The 23,682-nt window shown below is 46.6% G+C and overlaps 1 protein-coding gene across 1 annotated transcript in view; it reads right to left on the bottom strand.

The window, feature by feature from the left end:
• Positions 1-1,983: 1,983 nt before the first annotated feature.
• The window catches only part of TECPR1 (tectonin beta-propeller repeat containing 1), a 41,321-nt gene continuing 19,622 nt past the window's right edge, over positions 1,984-23,682 (bottom strand). The window contains exons 13-25 of the mRNA XM_080980943.1: positions 22,667-22,816; positions 21,691-21,848; positions 21,025-21,152; positions 19,530-19,632; positions 16,305-16,401; positions 15,243-15,322; positions 13,947-14,003; positions 12,135-12,309; positions 10,371-10,506; positions 9,386-9,478; positions 8,446-8,552; positions 6,891-7,010; positions 1,984-5,365 (exon numbers count right to left, since the gene is read on the bottom strand). Of these exons, the coding sequence (XP_080837069.1) occupies positions 5,168-5,365; positions 6,891-7,010; positions 8,446-8,552; positions 9,386-9,478; positions 10,371-10,506; positions 12,135-12,309; positions 13,947-14,003; positions 15,243-15,322; positions 16,305-16,401; positions 19,530-19,632; positions 21,025-21,152; positions 21,691-21,848; positions 22,667-22,816 (1,602 nt within the window). The 3' untranslated portion in view covers positions 1,984-5,167. The remainder of the gene's footprint in view (positions 5,366-6,890; positions 7,011-8,445; positions 8,553-9,385; positions 9,479-10,370; positions 10,507-12,134; positions 12,310-13,946; positions 14,004-15,242; positions 15,323-16,304; positions 16,402-19,529; positions 19,633-21,024; positions 21,153-21,690; positions 21,849-22,666; positions 22,817-23,682) is intronic.

Consider the following 23,682-nt stretch of genomic DNA (forward strand, 5'->3'; position numbering starts at 1 on the left):
TGGCCCTTGTGATGCCTCCCAACTCTACAAATCTATGATTTTATGAAAGCTAAGAATTAGGAACACTGAAAACCACAGCGCTTCATTTTCAAAAAGAATGGTGCGCAGGTTCTGCTACGTGCAACAGATCTTTGGGCATACACTAAGGCAAGCGTAGTCAATATGGAGTCCTCCTTTCATACGAGAGCTGACATGGCACTCGAACTCAGTACCCGCAAGTCTAGCTTGAAGGTTGGTTTCCAAATCTTACCTTTCACAAAATCTAGACATTCTTTCCTTTAAAAAAATAATTTAAAAAAATACAGCTTTGTGAAACTTGAGCAATTGATTCATTCTCACAGGCAGGAATTTAACCCGAGAGAACCAAAAAGGAAGGGGGAAAAAAGAGATCACCTTACCTACTTTATAACAGTGTCCTTGTGCAGGGGGAAGACAAAGTTATTAATGCTTTTGGCAAAGGGATCACTAGACTAACAGTTTAGCAAGTGGTACAGAGCGTCCTGCTTAAAGTGTATACCTACCCTGAGTAAATATCAGCTCTGCCTTTGTTAGGCTCTGCTTCTTAATGGCACTGGAGGGAGAAAAATGCTGGAGGGGAAGTTGGCACTCTGAGATTGGGTTACTTTTAAGAACGCCAACTTTGGAGGGAAAGTATTTATGCAATTAAAGAACCCCGGAGTGCCAATTAAAAATAAATAAATACGAAGAGGACTTTTCCAAACTACAGTGGACGCTCAGGTTGCGAACGTGATCCAGGCGGGACGCACGTTCGCAACCCACAGTGGTGCGTCTGCGCATGTATGGGTTGCGATTCGGCGCTTGTGCGCATGCGCAAAGCGCGATTTAGCACTTCTGCGCATGCGCGACCCCCGAAACCCAGAAGTAACCTGTTCTGGTACTTCCGGGTTTCAGCGGGTTCGTAGCCTGAAAAAACACAACCTGAAGCGTCTGTAACCCGAGGTATGACTGTATTCTGGGGAACCTGAAAGGTGTGACTGTCTGTCACTCATATATAATGTAGCGTACTTTTTACTAAAAAATAATGTTAAAAAAAGGGAGGATAGTCTTATACATGGGGGCAACCTCCCCCCAATTTCTTAATTTTGAGTGCCCAAAAATAGGGGGCGTCTTATACTTGGGGGCGTGTTATACAAGGAAAAATAAGGTATTTGTTTCTATTGATTTCAAACTGTAAACTGCCTTAGGTGCCTTGACAGAAAGGTGGAATATACATAAATCCAATACAGTCAAACCTTGGTTTTTGAACGCCCCGGCTGCCTAATGTTTTGGAAGCCGAACGCCGAAAATCTGGAACTGAATGCTTCTGTTTTCAAATGTGCCTCGGAAGTTGAACGGCTTCTGAGGCGCGTTTCTCAATTTCCCCCACTGAACTTGCTGACAGGCATTTGATCCTTGGTTTTTGAATGTTTTAGAAGTCGAACGGACTTCCGGAACGGCTTACGTTCGAAAACAGAGGTTCCACTGTACATAAATAATCGATCAATTCCTAGCCATTGGGCCAGAGGCAAAAATGGGCAGAGGGCAGATTTTGTCTTGGTACTGTAGGCCCAGTTTCAACACCCTTCCCTCTCTGTCTTCCAGCCAGGCAGGCAAGAGGCATTATCAAAGTTCAAGCCAGGCCAAAAACACTCAGGGCACAAAGGGAGAGGTAGTGAGGGGTTCAGGAGAGTTGGGAGGGCCAGTTGGAGAGGTCTCAAGGGCCGCATTTGAGGTTCCCCACCGCTGAGCTAAATGCATCACGTTAACCGGAGATTCATGCAATCACCATAGTTATTTCTTTATAACTGCAGAGCGAAAAAACAACAACCATAGGGCTAAAGCAACGCCATGAAACAACAACTTTGGATCCCACCCCAAACTGGAGTGGGGGGCTATCAAAAATAACACTGCTCCAAAGTGGGAAAGGTTGACAGGGAAGAGGAGAACATGAGAGAAAGAAAGAGGCAGGCTGCAGTCTTCACCTTTGATTGTGAAACGTCGCTTTTTTTTACTTGGCATCAAATACGTTTACATATAGAAGCTCTCTAAAATGGAAGGACATGCGACATTAACTGATTTTACTTCAAATATAGAATTGGTCTAAAACCATGCCACAGTGCAATTTTCCTCCCTCTCCGCATGCCATCACACGGGACCGAGAAAGACGCAGAACGTAAACCTCACCCTCACAAAGTGTTCTCCTGGCTCAGACCGATGGAGTCAATGAAATTAATCCCAGGATTCCTGCGGCGCAGAATAGGCCCTTCAGCAACGCTCCTCTCTCTTAAACCAAGGTCTTTTCTGTGCTAATTCAGGCACAGGGAACCCTTGTTGCTCCCTGTGTTGCTGAACTACAACTCCCATCAGCTCCAACGAGCATGGCCCATGTCAAAGGGGGTGATGGGAGTCGCAATTCGGCAACATCTGCAGGGTCAAAAGGTTTCCCACTCCTGAGATAATTGGAAGGCATAGTTTTCAACTCAGATGCCCACCCATCAACCTCTCACAGCTATTACATTCTTCTAGACCAGGCTTCCTCAACCTCGGCCCTCCAGATGTTTTGAGACTACAATTCCCATCATCCCTGGCCACTGGTCCTGCTAGCTAGGGATCATGGGAGTTGTAGGCCAAAAACATCTGGAGGGCCGAGGTTGAGAAAGCCTGGTCTAGACTCCACCTGGCTCAGATGTCCAGCAAACAGCTCCTTTTCTGATCAAGGCTGCTGTGCCTTTAATAGTTGCTCTGATGAGGCTTCTGTGATGGGAAAAATCTGTGCCTTCCACATTCTTAGCAACACAGTTCTTGTTTGTTTTTTCTAAAAAAGAAAAAGTACAAGAGTTGCAACCTGCAAAGTCCCAGTAGTGAACTTTTGATCATTTTCCTGCTTTCGATTCTGACTTGCATCCAGCATGTAGCCTAGGGCAGCCACGCGTTGGAGGAAGCTTTAATGAAGAAGCCCCTGCGAGACCCTTTCAGCAAACACAAGATTGGGCTGTCCATGTTGAACCATACATCAAAAATATTGCATGGCGCAGCTGCGCCACTTTGCACCACTTTGGCATATGCATGGAGGCAATCATAGGTTTGCTTTGAAAGGTTCCAACATGTCAGAAATGCCATCGTGGGAAGTGAGGATATAGGTCTGTCTCTCTAAATGTGCCATTTTTAAAAAAAACATATCCTGGTCACATACACCCCACTCCTGCATTTTGAAGTGGTATCGTCTAGGAATGCTTCTACCAGCACTGATTTAGGGTGCAGCAGAACATGGAACTGATTGTCCAGATCAAGCAGAAATTAGTAAAGCACATTCTGCTCTAGGGACAACTGTAGATGATTCTGTGGGGTGCCCTATGCGGCTGGCAAGATCCCTCACTCGTGGCAATACAAATCTCCCAAACTCTGCGAAAGATCAAACCTGGACTGGGAGCACTAAACGGGGTGGCAGCGCAACGGTTCATGCCCAAACGGCTCCTGCGAATTGCTTTGCTGCCGCAGCAAACAAGGAACAAAGCGTGCATCTTTTATCTCTCCAAAAAGGAAGGTCTAATTTTAAAGTGCATCTTGAGAAGAGCTAGACATAAAATAAGCAGCAAAGAACAAGAACGCTCCAAGTTTATCCACACCTGGTGCAAGTGACTAATGCTTTAAGAAGTGAAGTTGTGTCGATATTTGTTGTTATCAGCTGATCTACATTTTTCTTTTATTAAACTGCATACACGAGGAAATGTTGCTGAGCTACAACTCCCATCATCCCTGGGCCAAGCTCGCTGGGGCTAAGGTGAGCTGTAGTTCAGCAACAGCTGGAGAGCCACAGGTTCCTCACTCCTGTAATATACCTTCCTCTTCCCCCCGCAATTACATACCAGCCTGACCTCCAAAATCGAAAGACAGGTGAGTGATTGTGATCAGCAACTAGATTGGCTGGTAGGGCAATTCAAAAGAGGCAAGGAGTCAGGCTGCTTTGGCTCTCTGCCTCAATTACAAGCCAGGTTACACCATCCAAGCCTTCAACAATATGGTGACCTCCATATGTTATTGGACTATATCTGGAGGGTGCCAGGTTGGCACTATCTAAAGTGGGTGAGTGGTGGCAAGGAGCTGTAAGGTGCAGGAACATCCAATGTGCTTTCTATTGGCTTGCCGCACTTGCAGTTGTTAGAAGATGTGCTGGTGATTTTTCATGGGCGCCAACTGACACGGGGCAGTCAGTTGCCGACCAGTGCTGCTGACTTACTTTGTTTTGATATTATTTTAGAGCAGATCTAACTGGTACTGCAAAAGAAAAGAAGAAAGCAGTAGGACGTTACATAGGATTAACCCTAAGAGGTTCAGTTTCAGCAAATCACCTCCGAAAAGGGAGAGGGATTCTCACCGGTCAAGAACTTGACCTCACACAGCAGATCCAATGAAATTAGTGGGATCATCATTTCACAGGTTTGATGAAAAGGGGGTGGGGGGGAACCAGGACGTCACGAGTCCTATTTACATTCGTCTCAGTTTTCATAGCAGCTGCCTAAAAAAAGGGCTCAGCTTAATTGGGAAGATCTGGCATCATCGTAGCCTATTCGGCAGTGCTGTGCATAATAAATATTACGAAGAGAATAAATTAATTACAAAAAAGACCCAACAACAACGCCCTCCCACAAAAACAAACATAAAAAAGGTTCACTTAGAAAAATCCAGTTCTAATGAACAACACATCTAAAGGACGGAAAGTTGGGACTGTCCTGCTCTTGTTGTTGTTAGACTACAGCTCCCATCACCACCAACCATTGGCTATGTTGACTGATGGGAGCTGGAGTCCCGCAGCAATCAGAGAGGACCAGGTTTGATTCCCTGGATCCATGGTTCTGATCTGCAGAGGCTTGTGGCTGTGCAAACTCCTCAGTGTTTCAAGGGGGGGGGGCTTGCATGGGGGGGGTCTTCTATTATAGTCTCCCAAAACCCACTGAAATAAACAAAAGGTCTACAACCAACCACAGAACTAGGCATATTTGGACTCCATAAGCCTTCACATATACACAACTCCCTCTTCCGTCTGGGCGAGACTAAAGTGTTCAGAAACAGGCACAGATCCACTGAAACTTTACACCGATTGGGAGTGCGTGAAGTGAGTGGAGAGGAAGCAAAATGCTACACCCACGTCTCTAGAGAATGGAGCGCATTAACATTGCACAGCATGCCGGTCCAAGCCCTGAGCCGTGTCCACCAAGACGGTGTTTTGGGGAGGGTCTCCTCTTCCTTCGCTCTCTCCAGTTTCAGTTTCGTTGGGCTCGGTGGGATGCCCTGCAGAGGCTTCCTGGGCTACAGCCTTGGTGCTCTCCATGGCGTTCGCTCTTACTGTGATGTGCTCCCATCCTCCCTGCCAAAGAAGAAAAGGGAAAAATCAGCCACATGTTTTGAAAAGATTCTGCTGTGCAGCAGCTACCCAACATGGACAAGAAAAGCCTCTTTAGGAATACAAGAAGAGCCTTCCTGGATAAAGGCCAATGGTCCACTTAAGTCCAGCAACCTTTTCTCTTGTAAATGGACCCGTGGGCAGATTTACAAGCCAGGGAAAATATCCGGAAAATGAGCAAGGTCCCAACCAAAGAAGAATGGCAACTTAAAACTGATGGAATATGCGCCGCTTGCGGATCTAACTTATGGAATAAGACAACAAAGAAGAAAATTCGTTTAAAGAAGATTGGGAAATGTTTACCGAATATATTGGGGGGAATTGTATATGCTTGAAAACGTTGGCAGCATTAAGATAAATTCAACAGTGTAAATTAGTTTTGATGGAAGTAATAATGGAATACTGAATAGTATGCAAAATGAACCATGGAAAGAGACGGAGGGAAGTCATTGATAGTTTAAGGTTGTCTAAACGAATATTCTAAATTGTAAAACGGAAAATTCATTAAAAATTATATATATTAAAAAAGAGAAAATATCACGGGCATCGCACATACTTGCAGCCAAGCAACCTGATCTATTGCTATAATGGAAAGCTTCTTTCAGTCCTAATTTCAGCAGGTGGAGAAGACCCGGGGAGCAGGGGAATGTTTTTGTGGGCACATGTGTACTTGTAGGCACCATACTGGCAACCCCTGGTGCAGGGTGTGTGAGTGTGTATACAGTCTAGGCACTTGCCAACCATACATTTGGCTGTTCTACCCGGCTCTGCTTATAAATTTTCTCCAAATGCGGCCCATAGCAAATTCCAGCTGTTTGTGTCTTTTATTATTATTATTAGTAGTAGTAGATCATGGGTAGGCAAACTAAGGCCCGGGGGCTGGATCCGGCCCAATCGCCTTCTAAATCCGTCCTGCGGACGGTCCGGGAATCAGCGTGTTTTTACATGAGTAGATGTGTCCTTTTATTTAAAATGCATCTCTGGGTTATTTCTGGGGCATAGGAATTCGTTCATTTTTATTATTTTTTCAAAATATAGTCTGGCCCCCCACACGGTCTGAGGGACAGTGGACCGGCTCCCTGCTGAAAAAGTTTGCTGACCGCTGCTGTAGATCTTAGGGCCGATCACAACATAAAATTACAATATAAAAAAACCCCACAAAATCCGTAACAGAAATGAGAAGAGACACAAACCAATCTCCCCCACTTCCACAACACATTTAAAAGGCCATTGGATGTCCATCAACCAAAGACCTGGCTGAAGAGGAACATTTTTGCCTGGTGCCTAAAGGTGTATAATGAAGGCACCAGGCGAGTCTCTCTGTGGAGAGTTTTCTCCAACCGGGAACCACTGCAGAAAAGGTTCTTGAGTTTCCACGCTCTGGACCTCTTGTGGAGGAGGAACCCAACGAAGAGCCTCAGAGATTGATCCCAGGGTCTGGGTAGGTTCATATGGAGAGAGGTGGTCCTTGAGGAATTGCGGTACTCACCCCAATGCCGTAGTCCCAGGAATGGCCTTTTGGCTCCATTGGCTGGACTCCCGTCCGATGACAGACCGTTCCACAGCTCAAGCTATGGCTCCCTTGTACTTTGTCAGCTATCACCCAGACCTAGAAAACAGGAATAGGGCTGATGATGCCACGCACACCATGTTATTTCCTCCTACACTATTGATTACCAATTCTAAAAACAACCAACCAATGCTTTTCCCATTACCAAAATCCCTGTGCAAAAGGAGGGCACGTCCATGTAGCAATTTACATGCTTCCCAGGTGCAGTCAGCTATGCATGTGGAAAGGCTTTTCATTCTGGGTGCAGCTTGGGAGCTGGAAAGCTGCAGCCAGCTTCCAAAACATGCAAACGGAAAGAGAAGAGAGAAACTCGCATGTTGCAAATGCGATGATCTTCGTTCAGGCTGGGTTGAAAATGTGAAGTGGCTTTAAACTGGGGATGAGGAAACTCTGGCCTTCCAGATGTCGTTGGACTACAACTCCCACCCCAAATTTCAGCAGCGCTCTGTGCGACACAAAGGTTCGCCTCTCTCATTCCGTTCTACAGCATTTTTCAGTGTGGCACCCAGTCCAAATGCACGACTCACCCTACACTAAAACCAACTCTGCTCCCCTCATTTCTGACCACTCTCCATGCTGGTTGGAGCTGATGGGAATTGCAGTCCAAAAGATCTGGCGGGCACCAAACAAATGCACTCTGATGTAGATGTATCGCATCATGGGGACCATTCCAATGTCACAGCAGAACAGAATGAATGAGAAGCAGCAAGCAATTAAATCTTGCTTTATTACTTGCGAAAACCGACAGAAAGAAGTGGAAGGAGCCATACTACAATTTTCCACAACCCCCTTTTCTTTCTCTCTCTCTCTCAAAGGCTGGGCCAGGATCGGTGGAAGCAGGTCCATGAGGGTTCAGTCTTGCAAGAAGTGAGGTTACAGGGAACCAGGCAGAGGGCCTTCTAGGTAGTGGCGCCCTCCCTGTGGAACGCCCTCCCATCAGATGTCAAGGAAATAAACAACTATATTACTTTTAGAAGACACCTGAAGGCAGCCCTGTATAGGGAAGCTTTTAATGTTTAATGTTGTTATATTTTGCTGGAAGCTGCCCAGAGTGCCTGGGGCAACCCAGTCAGATGGTCATCATAATAAATTTATTATTATTAAGTATGCCCCTGCCCCACCAACCCTAGGCTGCTCTCAGTTGGCCCCCACCTGCCTACTTATCAGCCCAGGGGGTGGGCCCTGGTTGTCAGCTTCATCCTCCTTAGTGCTGCCCTTATAGAACTCAGCAGGGAAGAGGATGGGGGGGAAACCAGAATGAGTTGACTCTGCCTGTCATTGGCTCTGGCGCCACCTACTGTTGGACCTCCTTGTCTTCCGCCTTACTATAGGGACTAGTCACCATAGATCAGGGTGTTCTATGCCCTTTCCTTAGGTAAATAAACAACCTTAGTGAACAATCCTTTACAAAACAAGTTTATCGTGTCCCCTTCAGTCATCGTTCCAAAGAGATACTTTGACGGCGCACTCAGACCTGGTCCAAAGGCCCAACGGACACTTTGCGGACGTTGTTTGAAATGTGGTCCCAGCTGGAGCCTTGAGGGTAGCTTGGTGTGATTCCCTGGCGATACCACAGATTACCTGTAAAAGGAAAAGTTCGGCATGGGCATGAGGTGATCTGCCCAGTTCTTGCATTTGTGAGCATCATACTTTAAAAGTCGAAAGACAATCCTGTAATACAGAAGTGGTGATCTTTTTTTGGGTCCCGAAGTGCTGATCACTGAGCTGGCAAAATCTTATTTCCCCCCCTTCCCATCAACTGACGGGAAGGGGGAGAAGAAGCCTGCATTTTGCGAACATAGGCTGCATGCAAGAAAATTCCCACTGGCAGCCAATGCCTGCAGAAACGCCTGGCTCTCACCCCCTGGGTTGGGAACAAAATTACACACAGATCCCGCTTTCTGAACACCATGCACTCCCAGGAAAGCAATCACTGGGCGAATGTTCACATAATGAGCTGATGATTTCCATTATTTCCTATGGGAACATTTCTAGTCCGTGATTTGTCTGATTTCTCTCCCTCCCTCCCTGGTTTCCCTCCAAAATGGTTGCGGATGACCATAAAAACACAAACAAGTAAGTGGCAAACTCCAAATGTTTGGATATCTGAATCAGCTGTTCGTGTAGCAAGATTTGGGTACAATTCTTTGTGTTTGGATAACTGAGATTTCAGATAATGAGAGTTGTGACAGTGGGACTTGCAGGCACTTCCTCTTGCTCCCTCACAACTCCATAATCAAAACACACCTGGTGCTACTGCACAATCTCAGTTCCTGACAAATAATCATTCAATACTGGTTGCAGACACCCCTTATCTTTTAAGGTGCCATAAGATTCCTGGTTGTGTTTTGGTGCAACAGATTTAAGACAACTGCGGACTACACCCCTCTGGAAACAGAAAGCTAGCAGCTCACCATTTTTATCCACAACAAAGACAGAGGTTCGCCCAACAGAGACTTGCTTTATCTTCTGCTTCGGGGGAGAAGGAATATGGTACCAGCAGTCACCTGTACAATGACAGAGACAGCCATGAAACAACACTAATAATTATAGCATGATTTATAGTCAGTGATGCAAAACCCAGAACCTTCAGAAACACCCGCATGCAGGAATCAACACAGCAGAGGGCCTGTTCTGGCCCTTTTCCCGTGGGGCAGCTATACTTTGGCTTATCACATTATCTTCACCATACTCAGTGGTGGCTCTAGATCTGGGTTTGCACAGGATTCCCCCAGTGGGACCCCCCTCCCAGAGTGGATTCACCTTTTTGCCATTGTCCATCTGCTCGCCTTCTTCTGCAAGACCTAATCCACATCACTCCAGAAAGGGCAAAGTGATCTGGGTCCATGCACACAGGAAAACAAGCCTAAAACTCTTCTCCTGGACATGCTAATTTTGTAGGTGCAGGGATGCAGGTGTTGATGTGCTTCAATCTTTTTTCTTTTTACTGTTAATTTTAATTATCTTCAAATGTTTTTAATGGCTCTTAACTGTTTTGATTGATAAAATAATAATTTTTTTAAAAAATATTTCTAATCGTTTTAATATTGCCAATACCTCGTGTTACATACTTAATCCATTCCGGAGGTCCGTTTGTAACAGGAAACCACTCTTAACGTGAGGCATGCTTTCTCTGATGGCGCCTCCCGCTGCCGCCGCGCTGCCGGAGTGCGACTTCTGCTCGCATCCCGGGGCAAAGGTCACAACAAGGGGCATCTACTTCCGGGTTAGCGGAGTGCATAACCCGCAGCATTCGTAAGGGGGGCAATACGTAACACGAGGTACCACTGTGGTTTAAATGTTTCTGGCAAACCACTTAGAGGTTTTACTTCAATCAAAGCAGGGCATAAATATTGTTAACAAAAAAATTAAACATATGGCCAGTGGTCACAGGCTTACCTTCAGGTTTCTTTGGCGATACTGAACCGCGATAGAAGATGGAGCCATCGCGGGCCACGGCCCAGACCTGGTGAAATGCTCCGATGGAAACTGAAACGAAGGGCTGATCTGTTCCCACGTGGAGCCAGGATGTTCCCTAATTAGGGGGGGCATGGGAGGGGGAAGAGAGAGAATGCATTGGCTACCCAATCTCAGTGGTTCCTGGTACAATAACAGTGGATTTCACCCTTCTGCAAAGCAATTCCTAGGGCAAGCAAAGTTGCACGACTGTGTCCTGAGATTGGAACGGCCTACTGAAAATGCAACAGGACTTCTTCAAAGAAGCATTTGGTTCTAGGTGCAAGGGAGGCTGGCTACAAGCACTGAAGTTCAAAACTCCAATGCTAGATGCGGTCTCAGGCTGCTGCTGGGGGATGAGGGGACCCAGTCAGACCCCCTTTGTTGACCTGGTTGGGCTCAGTTAGAGCAATGGGGCACTGCCCCACCAACCTCAGCCTTTCTACTTTCTAACTGGTCCAGAAGGTGGCTCTGTCTGTTCTGCTTCCTCCTCAGCCTCAGTGCTGCCCTTGTAAAACTATGCGGGAGAATGAGGACAAAGCTATAAATATGGCCATCGTTGGCTCTGCTTCCATCTGCTGCTGGGACCCTTCCTTTCCCCAAATCCCTCGCCACTTTCCAGAACTATCTCCATCAGAGGCAAGACAGGAAGGCCTTGTTTAGTAAGTTCAGTGGGGAGTCACTTGCCACTTGGCTCCTCCCATCCCACCACTGCCTCCCTTCAGTGGCCGTTCCACCTTGCCATTGCTACAACTGTGTAATGTTAAGCATTGGCTCCTGGATTCGCTTGTTTTCATCGGCCCTCCTCTTCCCCCTTTCCTTTTGTGTCGTGTCTATTAGATATAAATGGAACACAATGGCAAAAAAGAGGTGGGATTCAGAGTATAGAAATGTTACTTGAATGGGAAGATAGCTAGCAAGAAGATAAAACTCCACGGGTCCCCCTAGGTATGTTTGAAGTGACACTTGCACAGCTGACACAGTTTCCAAGGGGGTAGCCACCTTATTGGTAGTGGAAGCATTTATGGGCTACAGTCATCTATCAGATGCATGAAGTTATGGCTGGGACTGATGGGAGTTGGAGCTCAAGTTCAGTTGGTAGAGCATGAGACTTTTAATCTCAGGGTTGTGGGTTTGAGCCCCATGATGAGCGAAAGATTCCTGCATTGCAGGGGGTTGGACTAGATGACCCCATGGTCCCTTCCAACTCTAAAATTCTATGATGCGATCCTAACACCTGGAAGGCCACAGGTCCCCCAGGCCTGAACTAAATGAGGATTGACCCTAACATGCCCCATTAAAAAAACAGCATTTATAACTGATTACCGAAGAGCATAAAGGTAAAGGTAAAGGGACCCCTGACTGTTAGGTCCAGTCGTGACCGACTCTGGGGTTGCGGCGCTCATCTCGCTTTATTGGCCAAGGGAGCCGGCGTACAGCTTCCGGGTCATGTGGCCAGCATGACTAAGCTGCTTCTGGCAAACCAGAGCAGCGCATGGAAACGCCGTTTACCTTCCCGCCGGAGCGGTACCTATTTATCTACTTGCACTTTGAAGTGGTTTCGAACTGCTAGGTTGGCAGGAGCAGGGACCGAGCAACGGGAGCTCACCCAAGAGCATACAAACTAGCAAAGTGCACAAGTGATGTTATTTAGATTCATTTCAGGTGCTCAGTTTACACGAACACACAAGAAAATAAAAGGCTCACAGCTGGGTTTTGGGGCGTGATGCATAGTCGACAAAGCACATCTCCCTTGTCGCTGATAGCCCAGAGAGCCACAAACTCATCCTCAGCAGCCAGAGATTCAGGAATGATGGAAACGTCCCACAGGGCTATTGGGGGGACTTCCAGCCAAGGACCACTGGTGACATATCTGCATTTCCTGGAAAGGCAAGGGAGAGAGAAAGGAGGTGAGTAAAAGAGCAATGGCAGAGGACCGGCCTTACACGCAGGAAGTCCAAGGTTCAATCCCCAGCATCTGCAGGTAGCTCTGGGAAAGACTCTCTTCCTAAAATTATGGGGACTGCTGCCAGCCAGAGTAGACAATACTGAAGATCAATTTCTTACAAATGCATGAACATTTATGATGCTATGAAGCACTGTGAGAAGGATCGCGGGTGGCAGGAAGCAAACGCTTTCAAAACCTGACGCAGGGAATTGCGGTGGGGAACGTGGCTGAACTTCGAGGGCCAAACAACCCCTTCTTTTCCCCATTTGCAGCTGCAGGATATACAACGGTTTGAGACCCGAGGGAGCCCTGCTAAGCACCAGGAACTGGCACTTCAGGGCCCAGAAAAACCTGAACCTGCAGCCAAGGGGAGGCCAAAAACTGCAGTGGGCAGCAATTCAAGTTGTAGGTTTACAGAAGCTAACGAAGGCATGTGTGTTTTACCGATTAGCCAAATGAGCATGATGCAATGTTGGGGCTGGATGAACAGCAGTTCAGCACGAGAAGATATTTAGAAAGCCAAGCTAATAAGGGCACCGCTGTGTGGTGGTCGGGAGGTCAAAGGGCAAAGAGAATGATCAGGGCACTGATGCCTTCCAGCTTGGCACGGAAATAAAAAAACTACCCAACTCATTCCTCCTACATTTGCTTTGCTTTATTGGCGAAGCGGGGAGGTTGAGTGGAGATTGGAAGGCCGGTCCTAAAGGATCTACACTGACTCCCATTATGTATCTGAGCACAATTCAATGTATTGGTGTTGACTTTAAAAGCCCTCGATGGCCAGGTGCATTTTGCCAGCTCAATGGCGAGCGATGGCCCCAATCCTTGCACTAGTCCAGGGGGCAGGGGCTGGGGATCTGTTCATACTGAAACTCACAAAGACCAGAGAGATCAGGGAGACTGTGTATTCGCCATTATAACTCTGAATAGGAGTGGTTGGGAATTGCAAGTGGGGCAGGAGTGCTGTTGAGCACTCATCGCGTCCAGTTTGCAAGCTTCCCATGAGCATCTGTTTAACTGGTCCACGAGCTGCCCGCTTGGTGAGTCCCTGTGCGCTGCGCTAAACCAGCGCAGCGCAGCACGGGTACTCTCTTCCGCCGCTCCGGAAATCGCTTCTGCACATGCCCAGACGTCAGAAATTGCTTCTGCGCAGGTGTGATTTCGGCATCTGGGCATGCGCAGAAGCGATTTCTGGCGTTGCGGACATGCTCAGACGTGATTTCCGGCATTGCGCTGCGCCAGTCTGGCCCACGGAGGATCTCCGTGGGAGTGATCTGGCCCATGCCCGGTAAGCCTTGCCGACCCCTGATCTGGTCGGTCACTGTGAGAACAGGATGGCAGGGCTATTAATAGATTCTTATGAACCATCTTTAACAGCTGCCAATGACTCCGTAGTAAGGCTGTTAACTATACTTAAAGCAGTATAGAATAGAATCAGATTTTAAAAATCGACAAAGTATGTGGTAAGGGAAGCAGGCCAATGTACGTGCAAAGGAAGGGAAAATTCTTTTCCCCCTCCTGCAATATACCTGAGAGGTACCTAAACTATTTTTGAGTGTGATGTGCTTTACCTGGCCCAGCGCCTTCGTCGCACAAAGTCCTTCATTGTCTTGTGCCCGTGATAAGACCTGCAGGAAGGAGAGACGCACTGTTTTTTAACGCTGTCCACCGGCAAAAAGATAAAGAGGTCCTGGCCCTTCACTCCTCTCAGACAAAGGGTGGCTTGTTGGGCCAACCAGACTCCTATGTTGGGGGTTAGCCACTTGTCACGAGTGAACTTTTGCTAAAGAGCAAAGCAACACCCCGGTGCCAGATTTATTTTTCGTATAAATGGAGCTTATGGAGTTCTGTACAGTCTAATGGGACATGAGTAATGAAACAAATTCAGATCTTCTTGCTGTTGGTTCCATAAACTGATACAGGCACAAAGAGCACCAGATTTTGAATTTACTTTGATCCTCCCCATTTCCCTCCAAGGTGCACAAACTTGGTCCCTTTCCTCTTCACAACAACCCTGCAGTGAGGTCCAGCTCCAAATTTGAAGGAGGCCTTGGTGGGATTAATCTGGTGGCAGCAGCAGCGGATGTGCTGTAATCAGTGCTGGGCTACTTGGACATACAGGTGTCTAGAGAGCGAGGGGGCTGTTCTCTGCCCCCTGCCTCCAAGAAGATCCTAATTTTTTTAAAAGCAAGATTTTAGCATTTGTAGAACCTGAGATATGAGGCAAAACGTACAAGCACCAATCTTCTCCATTTAGCTTTTTACTTCTCCCACCACTGGAATGCTTCCTGTGGGCAGCCATTCTTGGAGATGCCATTTTAATTTCCCACAATCCCCTGGAGCAACACTGTGGAGGGCATCATGGGAAATGAAAATGGCGGGGCCCAGACAGCAGCAGGCCCCACCTGAACGTTAGTTTTTTTAACCCAATAAATGCAGAAACGAGAATCTTGGGTCACATTCATACTGTACATTTGAAGCATTATGATACCGCTTTAAGCAGTCATGGCTTCCCCCAAAGAATTCTGGGAGCTGTAGTTTGTTAAGAGTGCTGAGAGTTGTTAGGAGACCCTTAGTCCCCTTCACAGGCCTTTAATTTCATGAGTTCCCTCTGAAGAGGGATTAGATTGTTCAGCCACTCTGAAAACTGTTGCTCTGTGAGGGCAACAGAGGTCTAACAAGAACTCTTTAGATGTATGGTGTGGAAGTAACCTTGAATGGATTACAACCTAATATTTTCCCCCTGTGTTTTTTCTCAAAAGCTTCTGTTCCTGTTGCCATTCTTAAGACTTCATAAGCAGATACAGGGGAGGTAACTTATGCAAGCCAAACCATTTAGCAGTAGTAAAGAAAACAATAAGCCTTACGCTGGAAAGTCAGCTGCGTATTGCCACCCTTCCCGATCAGTGCCACCCGAAACGCTAAAATCAATGTACCAGTCAGAAACCTGGATTGAGTGGAGAGAGAGTCAAGAATTCAGAAGGCGAAGGAGAAGAAAACTGATCCCTATCCAGGACCAGCAACATAAATTTTGAGAAAGCTCCTTGCAGGGTGCCCCCTGGTGGCTTCCTCCAGTAGCAGCAGTTGGGTCTGGAAAGCCAGGTTAAAGTCACCACAATGACCTGGAGCAAAGCTATGGTTGGGCCCTTTGGGGGAATTGTGGGAAATTAAAAAATGGGAGGTGGGAACAGGCGAGGGGGTAGGCCAAGGCAGTTCTACACCAGCAGTCAAGGGTTCTCACACTGATCCTATCCATACACCCCCAACCGAAAAACTCCCAGGGCAAAACAGAAAAAAACTAGTTTAGGGAAAAACTAGTTGTCACACAGGATTTTCCAATATCCTTTTCGAAACTGGAGTAGGCAGCAAATAGAGCGGTGGGACCCGAACTAATGGATTCAAGTTACAAGAAAGGAGACTCCAACGAAATATCAGTAAGAGCTGTTCGACAGTGGAACAGACTCTCACAAAGAGATGGGGGAATCTCCTTCCTTGGAGGTTTTTAAGCAGAGGTGGCCATCTCTCATGGATGCTATAGCTGAGATTCCTGTATCACAGAGGGTTGGACTAGATGATGCGGGGTCCCTTCCAGCTCAAAAATTCTATGGTTCTATGAACCTTCCCTGGCTGTAGCTCAGTGGTAGAGGATCTGCCTCGCATGCAGGAAGTCCTGGGTTCAATCCCAGGATCGTCAGATATGGAAGGGAGAGTCTACCCTGCCCAAAGCCCTGGAGAGCTGCTGCCAGTCAGTGTGGACAATACTGAGCTAGGTGAATCAATCATCCACCTCCGTACATGGCATACAGGCTTGTGACTTGTCCAAAGGCACTTAGCTGGGACAGGGAGGGATACATCTCCAGAAAATCTGTTGCTGCAAGTCAGTTCATCTTTGCAACAGGGCAATGTCCAGAACGGTCCAGTCCGCTTACCCAAGACCATTGTGGTGACGGGGGCTTGGTGTTGGTCTTCGTACACTCCTGCAAGCCGGAGGCATCGCTCCACATATACCGATCCGTGGGGAGGCCCCTGTAAGACAAAACACACACAGGACGCTCAGTGCCTGATCTTCTGTGTGCTGACTCAGTTAGTTAAGTCCCATTCTGTTCAGTGGAGTTCAGTCCTGTGTGTTGCAGCCTAAAAGAAACCACTTCACACCAGAAATGCCTTCCTTGCATAACACCGTACAGTGGTACCTTGTATTACGGCTAGGATCTGTTCTGGGGGCCCGTCCGTTAACGTGAAATGCCCGCAACTCGAAGTGCTGTATCTGCGCAGGCGCACGGCGCAATTTGGCACTTCTGCGCATGCGGCAAAACCCGGAAGTAACCCGTTCCGGTACTTCTGGGTTGCTGCGGGACGTAACGTGAAAAGACACAGCATGAAGCAGATGCAACATAAGGTATGTCTGTATTAGGGAGCAGCCTTTGAGACTTTGCTGAGTTGGGTCCACGTGTAACATCCAACCACGGTTTAGCGGTGCTTGAGCTTCTGGGATCCCTGCCGCTCCTCTGCTATTTCCCAGTGTGATTTTCAGAGCTGGAATCCAGGCCTTTCCTTACATTACATGGCAGTTAAAATGAAGGAAGCTGTGGTCAATTCCCAGGTCACCGATGAGGGTTCTTGCACAAAACATAGTTCCAAGCCCACCTTCTCTCGGTTTCATCAACATCAGAGGCACAGTTGGTGGTGACATGAGACAGAGCCTTTTCGGTGGCTGCCCCAAGATTGTGGAATTCCCTCCCAAAAGAGGTTGGACTAGCTCCCTCACTATCTTTGATGTTTTATTGTGTTTTTAATATTCTGTTGGAAGCCGGCCAAAGTGGCTGGGAGGCCCAGCCAGATGGGCAGGGTATAAGTAATAAATTATGATGATGATGATGATTATCATCCTTCTGCCAGCAGTCTAAGACCTTCCTATCCTTTGAAAACTAGGCACAGATTATGTTGGTGGTTTTTTTAAAAAAACTAATAATCTTTTTTATTGATTTTCTTTTTTTTTTTGCAAGTAAATTTTTATTCAGAATTTGTACAAAAAAAAAAAGAAAAAAAGAAAAAAAGAAAAAAGAACTAACAAATACAAAAATAAACATTTTAACATAAATTATTCATCCTATTTTCATACTATACAAAAAGGAAACATACAATCATACAATCATACAAAAAATAATAATATAACCATTAGGCTCTCCTTAGCCTTTGACTTCCCTTCACCCTTTTGGTAAGTATCAAATAAATCTCAGATTGCGTAATTAGTTTATTAAAGTTTATAGTTATTAGCTGATAAAGTTTTTCTAATACCGCCAGTTCCTCCTATATATCCGTTCCAATATAATTCCAAAATTTACTCCAATTTTTTTGAAATTTCTGGTCGTCTTGGTCTCGTATTCTGCCTGTTAATCTATCTAGCTCGGCATAGTTGATCATTTTGACCTGCCAGTCACTTATGTTAGGAATAGTTTCTATTTTCCAGTTTTGTGCCAGCATAATTCTTGCGGCTGTGGTGGCATAGAGAAATATTTTTTTATCTTCATTTTTTATTTCCTTACCCATTATTCCCAGCAAAAAGGCCTCAGGTCTCTTGGGAAAAGTATATTTAAAAACTTTTTTAAGTTCATTATAAATTGCTTCCCAAAAAACCTTCACCTTGTTGCATTGCCACCACATATGGTAGAGGTCTCCCTCCACTTCACCACATTTCCAGCATGTCTTATTTTCTGATCTATAGATTTTAGCCAATTTTGCCGGCGTAAGATACCATCTATAGAGCATTTTCCAAACATTTTCTCTCAAACTCGTACAGGCCGTAAATTTAATATCTCTATTCCACAATTTCAACCACTTTTCAAACTCGATGTTATAACCGAAGTCAATTGCCCATTTAATCATTGCCTCTTTATTGATTTTCAAGGATATAAACATACAACATAAAACAGTACGAAATCAAAATATTGAGATTACTCTGAATCTCCTGACTCCTCCACATCCCTTCCATGGGTCCTTTTAATTCTATTTTCAACTGCATATCAGTACTTCTCCAATTTTTCATCTTCCTAAATTATCTATATGTTGCTACAAGTGTATTTAAAATCCTGCTAATGTTTTGACCTGTTTACAATGATTTTGTATAAACATTTCCCATTCTTTTTTAAATTCCTTGTCTTCTTGATTCCTGAGCTTCTCAGTTAATTTTGCCATTTTGGCATAGTCCATTTTGGCATAGCCACCTTGAATCCCAACTTGGGAGAAAGGCAAGATATAAATACATCAAATCCATAAGCAGATTTATCTCATTCAGAAGTTACATTTCTTGGCAAATATATAAGCAGAAAATTTGTTTGTCTTGACAACAAAATTGAGCCGTGCAGTTTCCACAAAGCGGGTCCTAGGCATGCTTTCTTCCACCCAACCACCTGGTCCCGGCACCCATGCTAAACGTTTTTGGGCAAACACACCCTCAAGTGGTGAAATCTAGTATTTACCCAGTACAGAGAACTTCCTAGGCCTCCCAAGCTTGGTGAACTATCAGACCTAAGAGTTTGAAAGGTCCTGAAAGACCTACATTGGCTCCCAGTACATTTCCAAGCACAATTCAAAGTGTTGGTGTTGACCTTTAAAGCCCTCAATGGCCTCGGCCCAGTATACCTGAAGGAGCGTCTCCACCTCCATCATTCAGCCCAGACATTTGAGGTCCAGCGCTGGGGGCCTTCTCAGGAGTGACACCCACCCTGTGGAACGTTCTCCCATCAGATGTCAAGGAAATAAACAACTATCTGACTTTTAGAAGACATCTGAAGGCAGCCCTGTTTAGGGAAGCATTTAATGTTTGATGTTTTATCGTCTTTTTAATATACTGTTGGGAGTATATTAAAAATAATAAATAAATAATAAATTTGTTGTTGTTGTTATTATTATTATTATTATTATTTGAAATGTTCAACGCACACAGTTGTGGGCAAGTCATCTTGCAAGGATCGCAATCCAGAATCAAAACCAGGTTTTGATGCTAGTGGGCAGAGCAAATGGAAATGGTTGCTTGCTTGCTGTTAAAAACGACAACTAAAAAAATGAATAGAGTCAGCCAAGTAAGACCAGTAGACTCCAATGGACGTACCCCAAGAGAGTCACTCTGAAGTTTGCCCCTCGGCACCCCGTACCTGCTGCTGTATCCAGTGACAGGATTCCACCGCTGATTCTCATAAATGTAGACACACTTCACATCCGACTGCGAGTAAATGTTATCTGCGCTGCTTGCTAGACCTACAAGACCCAGACCATTAATCACACCCTAATATTGAACGTCCATTTCCCATTTTAAATATTGATATCCTTCCCTAAATTAATATATACAGGAATGTGTATGAATGTATATGCATGTATGTGTCTATAAATACACACACACAAAATATAATACTGTGTATAATATCAGTCTGTATCTGTATTAGATTTGAAATTGTTTCTACATATGGAATTGTTTTTATTGCTGTCAAAGTGCATGTAGATAAATAGGTACCAATCCAGCGGGAAGGTAAACGGCGTTTCCGTGTGCTGCTCTGGTTTGCCAGAAGCGGCTTAGTCATGCTGGCCACATAACCCGGGAAAACTGTCTGTGGATAAACATCAGCTCCCTCGGCCTGTAAAGTGAGATGAGCGCCGCAACCCCAGAGTCGTCCGCGACTGGACTTAACTGTCAGGGGTCCTTTACCTTTACTGTGAGATCTTATGGGAAGCGATTCATAAAGGATCTGGAAACCAAGCCTTATGAGGAACGGTTGTGGGACTTGGGTACGTTTAGCCTGGAAAAGTGCAGATCGAGAGGAGCTATGATAAAGGTAAAGGTAAAGGTACCCCTGCCTGTACGGGCCAGTCGTGTCCGACTCTAGGGTTGTGCGCCCATCTCACTTAAGAGGCCGGGGGCCAGCGCTGTCCGGAGACACTTCCGGGTCACGTGGCCAGCGTGACGAAGCTGCTCTGGCGAGCCAGCGCAGCACACGGAAACGCCATTTACCTTCCCGCTATAAAGCAGTACCTATTTATCTACTTGCACTTAAGAGTGCTTTCGAACTGCTAGGTGGGCAGGAGCTGGGACCGAAAGACGGGAGCTCACCCCGCCGCGGGGATTCGAACCGCCTACCATGCGATCGGCAAGCCCTAGGCACTGAGGTTTTACCCACAGCGCCACCCGCGTCCCCGGAGCTATGATAGCCATCTTCAAATATCTCAAGGGCAGTCTTATGTAGGATGGAGCAAGCTTGTTTTCAGGAGGGTAGACCCAAAACAATGGCTCTAAGCTCCAAGAAAGGAGATTCTGACTAAACGTCAGGAGGAACTTTTCGACACTAAGAACTGCTTGACAGTGGGACGGGTTCCCTTGGGAGGTGATGGACTCTCCTTCCTTGGAGGTTTTTCAGCAGAAATTGGATGGCCCTCTGTCATGTATGATCTAGTAGAGACTCCTGAATTGCAAGGGGTTGCTGCGCATGTGCACTTGGGTCGCCAGCGTGATGACAGTCATAGAGATATTATTATATAGTAAGATATCCCACCTGTCAATTATAATGCCAGGTCATTGGCAGGTAGGATGTCTCACCCAGGGGCGCCATCTAGGCCCCCCTGCAAGTACAGAGATCAAAATGAAAATATATTTCTTACCTGAGAAGAAGCTTCCTCCATATCCACCGGTGTAAACCCAGGCGGTGTGGTCGTACCCCACGCCCCAGACTATGCCGCGGCTGTTGCATTCAATCATTCGGAGATGTCCACCTATCTGGCGCCAGAACCTGCAGGACAAAAAAAAAATCTGCTCAGCATTCCCCCAGGATACAGAACCATCTAAACCAGCCTTTCTCAACCTGTGGGTCCCCAGATACTGTTGGACTACAACTCCCATCACCCTAGCTAGCAAGGCCAGAGCTCAGGGATGATGGGAGTTGTAGTCCAACAACATCTGGGGACCCACAGGTTGAGAACTGCTGAAACCAATCCACCTATTCTATAAACGAACATTTTTATTTTTATTGCAATTTTAGCCCATCCCTCCTCCAACGAGTTTGGGGACGCACACCTGGATCCCTCAATAGCCGTAAAACAACCTGTAAGGTAGGCTAAGGAGAGTGAGAGAGCCCTTAAATTGGCTAGGAAACAACCCCAGTAGAGACCTGTGAGTTTATTGGAACAGGTTCGGGCCTGTCCTCTGCCGGTCAATCGAAATTTGCCATGTGTTTGATTCCCCCCCCCCCCCAACCCGGCAAAAAAAGGGCAAATTTGCAGCCACACATATAATCCATTAGCAAGGGAGACTTATTAAAGCTTTCTTACATTTGGTCACACGGTGTTGGGTGTGTCGCTGCCTCCATGTCGGGACTTGGCTCACTAGCGAAGATGTCCCCTTTGCAGGTCACGGACCAGATGGCCTGATGGGAGGGGGGACCCTGGATCTGCCGGCTTTCGCAGCAGGACATGCTCAGGAGAGCCAGCTGGGAGGCACGAGAGGAGGACACATTTAGTCACGGGGAACACCAGCAGTTTGAGCATTGCAGCTCCTTTAAAATACGAATCAAGAGATGACACTATGCATTTAAAGCAGGCCTGTCCAACCGGAAAAAGCTCAAGAACTCTGGTCAATAAAATGGGTAGATCACTGCCAGTTTATTTATAGTGGGAGTCGATCGCAGTCTCTTGGAAGTTGGGACACCCCTGATTTAAAGCATCCTACTATGTTATCAGTCATGGCTTTGCCTAAAGGATCATGGGAAGTGTAGTTTGCTAAGGGTGCTGTGAGTTGTTAGGAGACCCCCTATTCCCCCTCACAGAGCCACAATTCCCAGAGTTTCCTGGAGAAGAGGGATGGATGGCTAACTGTAAAATTCTCAAAATGATTTAACAGTCTATCCCAGCCTTTCTCAACCTGTGGGGCCCCAGATGCTGTTGAACTACAACTCCCGTCACCCCTAGCTAGCAAGGCCAGAGCTCAGGGATGATGGGAGTTGTAGTCCAACAACATCTGGGGACCCACAGGTTGAGAACCGCTGGTCTATCCCTTTCCCCAGAGAACTCTGGGAATTGTGGGAACGAAAGGTCTAAACACCTCTCAACAGCCTCACTGAACTACGTTTCTTGGGATTCTCTGAGGGAAGCCATGAGTGATAAAGTGGTATCATACTGCTTTAAATGTACAGTGCAGATGGGAGCTTTTTTTTTTTTTTTTTAAGGCAATATTCGAATCTGATACACAAGGAATGAATTTCAAAACATGCTCTGTTGATTTCAACATGCATCTGGTCTTTGAGCTCACCCAGTCGTGCATCTCCTGTTCGGTGGCAGCCGCTAGTCGGATGGGCCAGCGCTGCTTGGTTTTTTCCGGCGTATACAGAGCGAAGGAATGTTTGGCCTCGTTTAGGATCTCAACCAGGATGGTGACTTCATTGAGGAACACATGGATGTACTGGGAAAACACACACACACACAAAATACAAGCTTTTTTTTACTGAGGAGCGCATTCACCTGACCATAGGACGCACCTTGTTTTAGAGGGGGAGAACAAGAAAAAAAACACCTCCCCCTCTCTGCTCAGCGCCCCTTCAGCGAAGCGGCAGGAGAAATTGAGCCCCTTCCATTTCTCCTCCCGCTTGGCTGAAGGGGCGCTGCGCAGCTCTCCCTCTCTGCTAAAGCCAGGAGAGTTTTGCTCTCCCGGCTTCAGCAAAAGGAACCTGAAGCCTTTGGAGCGCAGTGTGAGTTCCCGTTGCGCTCCAAAGGCTTCAGGCGGCTATCCCTGAAGCCTGGAGAGAGAGAGGGGTCAGTGCACACCGACCCCTCTCACTCTCCAGGCTTCAGCGAAAGCAACGCGTAGCCTCTGGAGCACGGAGGGAGCGCTCCCTCTGTGCTTTGGAGGCTTCGTGTTGCTATCGCTGAAGCCAAGGAGTCGCTCCATAGGACGCACACACATTTCCCCTTAATTTTTGGAAGGGAAAAAGTGCTTCCTACAGAGCGAAAAATACGGTAATAACAACTGAATCTTGGAATTTTTAAAGAATCTGGTGGAAAGCATTGGGTGAACGGTCCTGGCTCAGTGGTAGAGCACCTGCTCTGCATGCAGAAGGTCCCAGGTTCAGTCCCCGGCATCTCCAGGTAGGGTTGGAAAAGTCTGCAGTCTGGAATCTTGGGGAGCCACTGCCTGCCAGTGTAGATAATACTGAACTAGATGGGTCTATGGTCAGGAATCTGCCAGTATAAGGCACATTCCCACGTTCCTCACATAGGAGGCCATCATCTAAGATGGTGCCTTGTACTCCAACATGTATTTGGATAATT

The sequence above is a fragment of the Podarcis pityusensis genome (genome assembly GCF_964106645.2).
Source record: "Podarcis pityusensis genome assembly, chromosome: 14".
Classification (NCBI taxonomy): Eukaryota; Metazoa; Chordata; class Lepidosauria; order Squamata; family Lacertidae; genus Podarcis; species Podarcis pityusensis.